The 11,811-nt window shown below is 48.7% G+C and overlaps 1 protein-coding gene across 1 annotated transcript; it reads left to right on the top strand.

Annotated features, from left to right (window-relative positions):
• Nucleotides 1-76: 76 nt before the first annotated feature.
• LACBIDRAFT_327593 (uncharacterized protein) lies at nt 77-3,047 on the top strand (the record flags this gene model as incomplete). Its single annotated transcript, XM_001881601.1, has 10 exons — nt 77-121; nt 291-299; nt 339-512; nt 765-779; nt 1,006-1,169; nt 1,249-1,410; nt 2,119-2,577; nt 2,672-2,746; nt 2,790-2,841; nt 2,889-3,047. The coding sequence occupies 10 exons, from the start codon at nt 77-79 to the stop codon at nt 3,045-3,047; spliced, it is 1,314 nt and encodes a 437-aa protein (XP_001881636.1).
• Nucleotides 3,048-11,811: the final 8,764 nt, after the last annotated feature.

Here is an 11,811-nt window from a genome sequence, read left to right as displayed (position 1 = left end):
TTCGATCGCTTTCCGGTGTGTTTGGCGTACTGCTGCAACCGCATCATCACGTCGTGGTATCCGTGTCATTGGGAATATGACGCCTTCTTGGAGACGCTGTATTCGAGGATTCAAGGAGTCGGTAAGCATCCAACCCTCGTTGTCAGCTGCAATGACTGACAGACGTGTTATAGAAGAACCAAACACTGCTGAGAGATGGCGGGCCATCACCCGCGCCCGACTTGGCCCTTCGGATAACAGAAAAACCCAGATGATAGAATTCATGTGCAGCTCTCTTCTCAACATCCTAGTTCCGTCAGGTTGGTGGAAAGACTGCCCCTTGACGCGGAGTATCATAGAATAAACTTTCGATCGTGGCAACGCTAGCTATTCGCCTCCACGTCATGCTCGGGGAGGATAGATCGCCTGAGCGACTGCAGACGCTCTTGATACCACCAGGAACCGACTTTGACGATGAGTTTATGGACAACGATTACGCTGAGGGGAATGAGTCGGATGATGGAGATGAGGTGGTCTGCACTTCCGATATTGGCCGGCGAAGAGTGACGAGAGACGGGATAAACGTAATCGTGAAACCCAAGGTCATTGTACCTGCCGTTCTCGAGCAGATGGGGCTATAAACGTTCACTGAAGAAAGCTGTCAGAAAAATTCAAAGAAATTATTTAATTGCTTACATAATCAACTTCACGAAAATAAGGAGAACGTCGGGAGAACGTCCAGAGCAATCTTTTAGGGAGGCGGGGAGATGATGTTTATTCGATAGATACCAGGAAGCGATGTGAGTGGACTCACAGAGACATTCATAGAGGGCGTTCAACTAGAATGAAGTGTCCAATCGACGTTTGAGTGGTTGAGCAAGAAAACTGCACTCTGCACTTGGGCCTCTTCAGCGGTACCTCAGCCTGCCACATTGAGCGAGGAATTGAAAGGAAAGCAAAGGTCCCCTAATCAACCAGCCAGAATGGCGCATCCGACGATAAGGGTGTTCTTCCAAACCACACCAGTTTGAACTTCTTGACGGTTTGGCTCCCACTGGCAGGATTCCCGCGGCAACAATTTTACAAAAGTCGGAGCACGAGAAACTCCCTGAGGCTTTGGAGGCGATTCCATGTAAACGGCTGCCGACTAATCGCTATCTACTGAACACACGGAAATTCAGTAAAAACTGGTGCGCTTTATCATCGAGTTCAAAACTCACCTTTTGATCATGAATGAAACTTCTTGTCCCGACCATGTCTGGATACCAGTCTTGAAGCGATGTGCACAATTGGGCTGTCCGCTGCACATGTAAGACCTCAGTGCTATCTCCTGCTCGAAGTCGACGTTTTCGATCGAATCGGATCGATAAAGTCAACTAGCGGTTCCAAACGAACAATGGAACCACGGAAAAACACCTTCGCAACACCATGGTGCGTTTCAGCACCAGCTTCACGGATGTTTGCATGAGTGATCACTGATGCCCTTGTGTACCTGTCAATCGAGTCGTCCAACGTCGTTGGACGTGAAGACTGCACCAATAGTAAGATGTAGAAGTCTTTCAAGGAGTACAATCGCTTACGGTAGTCCTATGCAACGTTCTCGCATCCTCTCGTCGTCCACGACGCGTCGCAATGCTGTGCGGTTTCACAAGATTCGTGCTCCGTGGTGAATCCGATCGTGGAAAGCGGCGTCCATTGCGTTCTTGGCTTATTTTCCCCTGTCATTTGTACATTAAGTACAAGGGTTCATCGTTGAATGTTATAGGTAATGGTGGCCGAGTTCAACAGACGTTGGGTTGTCGGAGTCGGGAACAGGTTGCAAGTGACAATGGTGACAACTGTTTCCTCATTGTTTCCACCACCCTCCACGGACAACATGGCCCAGTGAGGGCTACAAACACTCTCTGAGTATCTTATGGTCCTCAAAATTGCGGAAGCTTTCGCGTCTTCATTCTTTCCGACTCAATACATCGTCCACATCGTCGTTGGGATTGTAGTCGTCCTCACGCTACATGCCGTCTGCCAAGGCCGACGAACGACCCGTGAACGAGATGTACATGCCAGAACGGTGTTGATAACGGTGAGCACAACTGCATTTCGCATTGCTCTGTGGTTTGACCGCTGAGAAACACCATCTAGGGCGGATTTACACCACTGGGTCCAATCAGTAGCCCAACGCCGAGGAGCCCACGTAATCGCTCTTTCCCCAGACCCAATCGACTCTGCCAACATAACTATCCTCATCAGTCTCCTCCGCACAACCACCTCGAATGAACAAATATTCGCAGAGGAATGCGATGTCTCCTTACCTGCCTCCATACGCTCTTTCTGTACTCGATTTCTCACCAGGCAAGACCAGAGAATCGACGCTATCATCTTCGCGCACGAGTACCACCAAATTGGCTCGTTCTTCTCGCGTAAGGACAAAGAAAAGGAGCGGAATGCGGGTTCGTTAGCGGCTTTCTTGATCACCACGCTGCTATTGCCGGCACTCCTGGTTGCTCCTGTAGAACGGGACATTCGAATTATCAACGTCGTCAACCCGTTTTATGCAGCAGCCGCTACCCTCCTACCTCGTTTCGATTCCTCAAAAGAAAGGTCTGTTTTCTTGAGGGAAGGCATCCGTTCTCTACGAAACATCATCGTCACACGGCATCTCCAACGTATTCTAGACGCACTCCATGCTGCACAGATACCTAAACCGGAAGAAGGCTCTTCCTCTGTCCCTGTGGTCAATACGAAAGCGCAAAAGTGAAACATCGTCGCTGTAAGCGTGTGTCCAGGCATAAGCAGAGTCGACACCATCTCAGCTCTCTTCACCGCCGATTGGACGATACGTTCCGTACCTTTCGGAATAGCCCTGTGAGTTTTATGTGCATTGCAGCGCGATATGTTCTGATTGTGCCTAGCTACATCATCCTCCAGCCCGTCGTTTGGATCTTCTTCAAGTCCTCAGAAATAACTATGCAATCCGTGCTACACGCCCTTTTCCTCTCAACGCCAACCGACCCAAGTTCCCGATGCGATGCCTGAGAAGTGTTGAAGCCCGTATTGGAAATCCCGGATGATGGAGAGTACGGCAGGGAGGTTGCTGGGAGGCTTGTTTGGGAGGCATATGAGGAGACTTTGAAGGTTTGGGAGAAGGAAAACCCGGCCAGTGAGGAGGATGCGAAAAGAGGGGAAGAGAGAAAGCGGGAACAGGAGGAGGTTGTAGACGAGGTTTCTCCGTATTGAAATGACATGGTAGACTTCATTCCAGTACTTCTCTTTTCCTATGATCAGTTAATGTGTATGCCACAGACACGCAAAAGGGTTGGATCGAAGACTCTGTAACGACATGATACCATCGCCGTGAAGATACAGAATAAGTGCTCCTGAAACGGCGGTACAAGATTCGTCGGATTCAAGTTCGGATGGGATGCTTTAAATGAAAGGGTGAAGACTCGGGGCTATCAATCGTGTTGGCGGTACAGAGTTTGAAAGTAGAATGCGTCGTTGACGTTTTGTGTCCGAGAGGGAAGCCTAGCAGGTGTCCATCGAGAGAATAGACGAGCAGCCTACATATTCAAGTTCATCCACAATTTTTTTTGCGACCAGGCTGTAAGTATGCCAAGACGTATTACCGACCGATAGGCGGAAAAAGAGAGCAATGGAGGTCATGGGGGATGATATATGATAGTGAAGGTCGTGAATATATGCGCAAGTCGTTCACGTTTAATTCTCCATAGACAACAACGTGCACACCATGATGAAAAAGTATGCAATGGATATGATGAGAATGGGATTCGAACCCATGCCCCGGAAGACCATATGTTGCTGAACAACGTTGAAAGACATCCAACGCCCTGATCTCCAGTCTGGCGCCTTGGACCTCTCACCATACATGGCTCAAGAAATCAAATTCAAGCAACACTACTCAGTCATCCAACAACGCCACCACGCCCCTGCCAGATCCTAAACTGCCTAACCACCCGGGTAATCTCCCCCTCCCAATGTGTAATCACCACCACAGCCTGTCCCTCCCAACACCACCACCTTCAGTCTAGTAATGCGTGCATGAGCAGTACAATATGCTGTTCTCCAGGGGAGAGGGACATGAACCGACGAGCTGCGGATTCTCTTTCCATCTTCAGAGTTCCTGCCGTTCCTGGTGTCGACGCACTTCGTCCAAGGGCAGATGGAACCTCATAGCACCGAGAAATTCTCCACTCTTCAAATTTCCAGCCTCACTCGGCTAGTTTCCAATCCCAACCTCAAACCCAAATTCGTCATCGCCCACACCCGCCCTCTTGCTTCCTCTAAGCAGTACAAAACCCCCTCCGAAGCCTGTAACGACTGCCTCCCAAAGTATCCTGCCTGGATGACGACGCGGGAAGGCATCGAATAATTTTACTGGGACAACGCTGATTAGCGTGCGTAGGTGAGTTGTTGGTGTACGCTTTCGTGGGTTGAGGCGGCGGCTTCGGTACTGGTGTGCCATCGAGGAGGAGAGAGACGATGACGTGGCAGGGAATAATGAGGGCAGGTGGGTGGAGGTGTGCTTGCATGTATGACTGTGGGTGGTCGCCTGTCAAGAGAGAGAGCGGCGTCGTCGTTCCTGAGCCTGTGAATGAGATAGAGGTTAGTTAGCGTATGTAGTGAGAGGTGACAGGTAAAAGCGGCATGTAGCAGAATATAAGGCCGATTCGAATCAAAGCGAGTCAACCAACATGTGGTTTTCGACGAGCCAATGAACGGGTCAAGTGAATCCACAAGCTGGGTACAATCCAAATCAAATGAAAGCGGCAAAGTCAGCTCTGTGAATCGAAGGAAAGGGCCAAAGTAAAAAACCGCGAAGCTCAGAGAGAACCTCAATTCCTGCGAGACGCGATGAAGACGCGACTGGGTCAAAATCCCCAAGATGAGGTAGTGGGAAGGATGAAAGGGCAAGTCACTGCAAACTGAAAAATGGAGAAGAGACATGAACACTTGGCCAGACTTCTCGAATGGAAAGGTCAAACGAAAAGACAGGAGATCTGGGAAAGAGACGGAGACCCCAGCTAGGAAAAAACGTTGTAGTACTCACCGTTAGGCCCTTGTAAGTGTCACCTCTCGCCTTTGCAGATCTGCCAGGACCTGTCACCGCCATGTCAGCACTTATTTCAACTGCTGGAGGGAGGGGCGGAAAGAAAAGAAAACTCGAAGAAGTGAAAAAAGATCGCACAGAAAGAGATGAAAACGGAGGAAAGGAAGTAAATTCGAGAAAGGCAAAAAAACCCTGAGAAAATGAGGAAAGAAAATGGGTGAAAGGGAAAGGAAACTCAAGGGAAAGGGGACGAAAAAGCATGGTAAGAAACGAAAACACGGAAAGAAGAGAAAACACGCGATAAAAGAGGTGCTCACGGTCCTATCCCCATACTTCACCCCAACGCCTTTCAGGTGGACGACTATCAGCATCCCCTCATCCCGCGGAGCAGCGCCGCTCAACAACCTGTTCCTCCTTCGTCCTAAAAGTCTGCAAAGTCCAGAGCGTCCGCGATGTCTCAACCCACTTTTCCGCTCCCCTCCTCCTCTGCGTAACGTCCCCCTCACTAACATCCCATACATGCGTGTTTCAGGCCGGAAGCTCTTCCTGCACGCGCGTCCCGAGCATTATATGCAGGGACCGGGATGCGTGAAGGTCTGCTAGGAGGGCAAAGAGGTAGGAGCGGGAGATTGGGTGTAGGCCAGCTAGATAAGGGGAGAGGTTCAGTATTTGTAGAAAAGAAGGGAAGGAGGCAAGAGATAGAGTGAAGGAGGGACGAAGGGAGCGAAGTAAGGGAGGAGGCGGGGTGCGGGAAGCGAGGATTCGCAAGGGTGAAAACGCGGCAATCTCGAGGAGAGAACCAAAGAAGGTTGGGGGATTGGGAAAGTTGCGAGAAATGGACGAGAAAGACGAGCACTCACTCAACGGCTCATTCAGCAAGAGCAATCCAGGGGCTTTCATGACAGCCCTCGCGCTCCTGGCCCATTACTCAGCGCAATGAGCAGGATGTCCAATAACTCCGTCAATCCTAGCTTATCCGCCCAACTCGCACTTCGAGCTCTTCCCTATCCAGAAAACTCAGACTATCCCATAAAGTGCATCCATCTTCATCCCTAACAGCCCCATAACGCAGCTGTATAATCATAGAAACCCCCTCCGGTCCCTCTCGTTCGAACGCAATGAAACCGAGTCGACGCCCGCCAAATGTGTCGAGTCCACCCAAGAAGGGGTATAGGCCTGAAGAGGGAGGCGGAGGCGACATGCAGTTGTTTCCTAGGAGTGTCTTTTCGTTCGGTTGGTTCGTTGGTTAGTTTGAGTTGAAGACAAGAAGGAAAAGGAATACCTGCAACAAAACAGTTCCACCCCTCAAACTCGAGATGACAGCCCACGCTTCTCCTTCACGGAATGTTATTATTGGTGCTTCGTGTGTAGGAGGAGCTGAGTAAGCAGGTGACGACGATAATTTGGAGGGGAAGACGCAGAGGAAGACGCGGCAGGGTGGTTGGGTATCCTTGATTTTGGTGGGAGAGTGGGAGAGCGTTCGCGAAGACGCCAACTCCGATCACTCATGATGCATCTGTGATATTTTTCTCAACTACCAATTCCCATACACAACCAGCATCCGGTGTTTCACAACCAGGAGAAGCGCTAGTGCCTACTGTCCTCGATCCTTAGTCCCGAGCAAAAACACTCAGAACAGTGTCCTTCAACTTAAGTTGGTTCGTCAATTTGTTACTTTTTGCATGAAAGATGAACCAAATGTAACGAATACGTGCACTTCCAGTAAAAGCGAACGTGCTCATTTTTATCAAGCATCTTGAACTACGCCATGGAGTGCGCGACGTTTGACGGCCACCGTCGCAGTCATCAGACTAAAATACTTACCTCGCACAACTTACCACTCGTCTTTCTCAACGTCTCAAATGTAAAGTTCAGCATGGATTCAAGTTCAGTTCACGCCTAACATGAAGCGCTACCAGCAACAGATCTGGTGCGGATGAGACGGTTGAGGGCAACACTAAACGTAACATTCAAATTGATCACGATTGTTTTATTCCCAATGCTTCGAGTCCTAGTTGCGATTGGAAAGCCCGCCAGTCATTGAGCGTCGTAACGAGTAGTGACGAAGAAGGGAGCTCGGACTGCATTGGGAGGTACAAGCACATCAATCTCCGAAGCAAAGACGTACGTCAATTTTCGAAACAGTCCTCTACGCCTTCCTGATTTGCCCTTCAGGTTTACTTTCCAGCCATCGAGACTCACGGTGAGATCTAGACTGTAAAAATTCAGTTGTTAGGAAAGGTCACCGCCCTCTGGAGTCCGACAGATTCCATGAATGACTTCGGACGCGCTGAACATTCAAGGTCCAAAACCGAGCTCTTTCTTTGTGACAGGGCCTAGATTACCAGGTATCCACCCATACCATACCATTTCAACAATAACATTCGTTCAATTTAGTTACCAGGCTCATTATCGAGCTACATTAATTAACGCTGCGGGCAAGTGCTTTAAATGCCGAGAGCGATAGTAGGGATCTTGTACCGGGCAATCAAGAAGTCGTTCGTACAATGTAATCTCTTCAGTGATGTATGTCATGTAAGTAAGAGGTCAAACTGAATCCAGAGGGCAATAGCAAGTGTTTGAGTAAATTGGAATATAGTGAATGATGTGCTGGTCAAAGAAGACTTGCCTCCCTGCGCAAGGACTTTGCCTCGTCGAGATCATTTGAAGTGCCCTGCTGTTTAAAACGAGTTTCAAGGGCATCGGCAAGGTTATTGAGTGACCGGGAGCGACGTGGATGAGGTGCTGGCTGAAGAAGAAGGGCGTCTCGGTACAAGGAAATTGCTTCATCAAGGTCGTTTGAAGCACCCCGCTGTTCAAAACGACTCTGAAGGGCAACGGCGAGGTTATTGAGTGATGAGGAGCAATCTGGATGAGGTGCTGGCCAAAGAAGAAGTGCCTCTTGGTGCAAGAAAATTGCTTCATCAAGGTCGTTTGAAGCACCCCGCTGTTCAAAATGACTTTGAAGGGCATCGGCAAGGTTATAGAGTGATGCAGAGTGATCTGGATGAGGTGCTGGCCGAAGAAGAAGTGCATCTTGGTGCAATGAAATTGCTTCATCAAGGTCGTTTGAAGCACCCCACTGTTCAAAACGACTTTGAAGGGCATTGGCAAGGTTATTGAGTGACAGAGCGATCTGGATGAGGTGCTGGTCGAAGAAGAAGTGCATCTTGGTGCAAGGAAATTGCTTCGTCAAGGTCATTTGAAGCACCCCGCTGTTCAAAACGACTTTGAAGGGCATTGGCAAGGTTATTGAGTGATGTGGAGCGATCTGGATGAGGTGCTGGCCGAAGAAGAAGTGCATCTTGGTGCAAGGAAATTGCTTCATCAAGGTCATTTGAAGCACCCTGCTGTTCAAAACGACTTTGAAGGGAAGTGGCAAGGTTGTTGAGTGATGTGGAGCGATCTGGATGAGGTGCTGGCCAAAGAAGAAGTGCCTCTTGGTGCAAGAAAATTGCTTCATCAAGGTCATTTGAAGCACCCCGCTGTTCAAAACGACTTTGAAGGGCATTGGCAAGGTTATTGAGTGATGAGGAGCGTTCTGGATGAGGTGCTGGCCAAAGAAGAAGTGCCTCTTGGTGCAAGAAAATTGCTTCATCAAGGTCATTTGAAGCACCCCGCTGTTCAAAACGACTTTGAAGGGCATTAGCAAGGTTATTGAGTGATGAGGAGCGTTCTGGATGAGGTGCTGGCAAAAGAAGAAGTGCCTCTTGGTGCAAGGAAATTGCTTCATCAAGGTCATTTGAAGCACCCCACTGTTCAAAACGAGTGTAAAGGGAATAGGCAAGGTTATGGAGTGACTGGGGGCAATCTGGATGAGGTGCTGGTTCCAGACCATGACGAAATGCAGTAATTTCCTTCATCCAAGTCTCTGTTAGATTGGCTTTGTTTGTGCAATCTGCGATAGGCAACCCCTAGCGCCTTCCATGTCCCCTTATCAAGTGGCTGGGTTCGTGTGGCAATCTCGAGACACTGAATGTGATATGACAGTGTGGTGACATCTTCATTCCCAATCATAACGGCTACCTTATAAGGTAGCACAGACTTTTGGATGCCTTCAAGAGAATCATGGCCACCCTGGAATCTGGCCGCGATACAAGGTAGAAACAGTGTAGCCCAACGATGCATCGCTTCCTCCGATATCAGATCCATACCCACCATACCACTTGGTGCTGCCAATTGTTGACGTGGGGTTCCACTTGAAAAGTGAAGAGGCCAAAATTTGACAACGTATGGTTCTACACCACGAAGCTCTGTGTAAGTGCAAGTCTTTCCCCGAGAAGATGGGAGTAAGTTGCCAAAGACAATCTCAATGCATCTCTTCCCCAGCATAGAGTTCGCTTCTATAGTGCTAATAGCTTGAAATGTTTGGTCAACAGTCTCTGTGGTGATGAATTCAATAAATGACGCATGGAATCGTTGTAACGCCGGTGATATGAGATTAGTTTTGGGATCACCCTGTGTCTGCAAGGCTGCCAGCCGCTGGTGAATCTCCTCTGTGGCAGGCCCAGATATGCCTAAGAGATGTGCAAAATCACCAATTGGTAGGGCTTCCTGAAGAACTATGGTCGCCGCAAGGAAGTCTCTGAGTATCCCTCGAATGCGTGGTGGGAAAAGGGTTGAAATAGCACTGCGATATAGGCGCTCAAGCTGCCCGTCTTCTGACCATCTTTCCAACTGACCACCTTCTCTTCAGACGACAGGAGTTGGTCAAGTATTTCGTGCGGATATCTAGTGTCAAATTTATTCGTTATCAATAGTCGTGCAGTTGCCGCCCAAATAAGAAGACCATCTGCACGAGCTGCCAATCGATCGATTTTGGCATCATCAGGCTTGCGCCCTTTCCAATCAACATCGCCCGATAAGAAGTGCTGATGGAAGTAATGCGCAATAACTGTCTGTGAGGCCGGTGGAAGAGGGTATTTGCGAGTTGACACTTTATCGACTGCCCGTTCAATGGAGAAATTGAAGCGACTTGTCAGGACAAATTTCAAAGGAGAGGGCGATGGAATGTGCACAAGTTCTGCCAGGAATGACTCATAATTGCGCCATTCATCCAGACCATCGACAACAACGACAAGCTGATAAGGATACTTTAGTGCGCGGATGGGGTCGAAAATATATGCCGTGAAATAATCCTTGAGCGTGTCGTGCGGGCCATTGAGTCTCCTTGCAGCGTCAGCAATGTTAATGATGGCTTGCGGATACATCGCGCCGAGCTGCCTGGAGATCATCTGAATGACCCTCTCGGGGGGCTCTGTAGTGAGATTGGTGAGAAATATGCCCCCAGCAAGGCGCTCCTCCGATTTAAGAAGGTGGACCAGTTCCTGAGCGACAGTCGATTTACCTAGGCCAGCAGCACCATGTACCCACAGGACAGACTCTGGGGCGTTAGCTATCCAGTCGGAAACATCACGTATAACGTCATCTCGACTCTTCTCAAGATAATCGTTGCGTGTATAGCTTGGATGGCTTGGCAGGCCGTTTAGCGCTGCGAAATCTGGATTATGTCAGTTCAGTTCACCACTCGGCCAGGAATCTCGGGCTCACCAATTTTCCGATTAAGTTCCTCGGTGTCCAGCTTTATATTGACCGAATTTTCGGTCTAATTGCAAGTTCGTAAAAGACTTTCGCATAAAAGGACGTCACAAACCTGAAACAATTGGATTGCGTCATTCAGTCTTATTCTGATAGCTTGAAGGTCACCCATGTGAGCGCTTTGTTGCAAGTACCGTGAAAGCAAATTGCGACGACTAAGTTCGTCACATTCTCCAGCTATGTTTCCGAGGGTCCTATGTAAATTTCGGGTCAATACGATATAATTTGCGGATACGACTGCTGTTACCCACTTTGTAAATTCGTTCAAGGCTCGTTTGAGTTTCTCTGATGGCCCCACCGTAGTCTCAGAACAAATAACAGCGCAAGAGACAACAAATATTCCAGCTGTAGCTGCTACTTGATTCATTTCGTCGTAATTCGAGCGAGTTTGCTGATGACAATGAGAATTACGGCAATTGAAAGGAATTTCAAGGACGTACCGAGACGGCCTGCAACATACTAATGACTTTTCCAATTAATGGTTGGACCCATGGTACTGGTATCAAAGAGCTGGCTTCTTCTACAAGGGTGAGGATGCTTATGGTCGTCCCGATAGTTATATCTAGCACTTTGGATAGTCTCTCCGAAGTTCCAAGTTCGCCATCGCTCACGAATGAAGGCTGAACGATGTGTGAATGATGTGAGATCGGGTGGGACAAAAGGGAATGTCGAAACTGACCTTGATCCTATTAATATCTTCTTTTATCATGACCATCAATCCACTGGCATCCAAGGATTTTCCGTTGCCATTGAGTTGGATAGTCTTCAGCTTTGCAACTGTCCTAAACGACGGATGAGTACGTTCAGGACGATCAGGTCTATAGAAGATCAATGCTGAATTCTTACTCGTTGAAGGCCGTTATCGCCCGTGTGGCTTCTGCACGCTGGGCATCAGTAGCAGATGCGAGTTGAACAATGAACCGAGCACAGGTTTCGAGAATTTCGGTAAGCTGGAGGATAAGAATGTCAGAGATCGATGTGCATGATAGATTGCAGACATTACTTGGCCTTCCGAGTCCTTATCGCGGATGACAACGATAAGCTGGATGAGCCTCTTGAGTTCGGGACTTTCTTGGAGGGTATACGCGATAGAGAGAATGGCCATATCTCTTTTAAAAGATTTGCCCTTCGCGAACTTTACTTTCTCCAGCTTCGTAGATGTCGGTTCT

This window comes from Laccaria bicolor, genomic scaffold (genome assembly GCF_000143565.1).
Source record: "Laccaria bicolor S238N-H82 LACBIscaffold_13 genomic scaffold, whole genome shotgun sequence".
NCBI lineage: Eukaryota > Fungi > Basidiomycota > Agaricomycetes > Agaricales > Hydnangiaceae > Laccaria > Laccaria bicolor.
The sequence above is the reverse complement of the archived record's forward strand: the minus strand, read 5'-3'. Positions and strand labels throughout refer to the sequence as shown.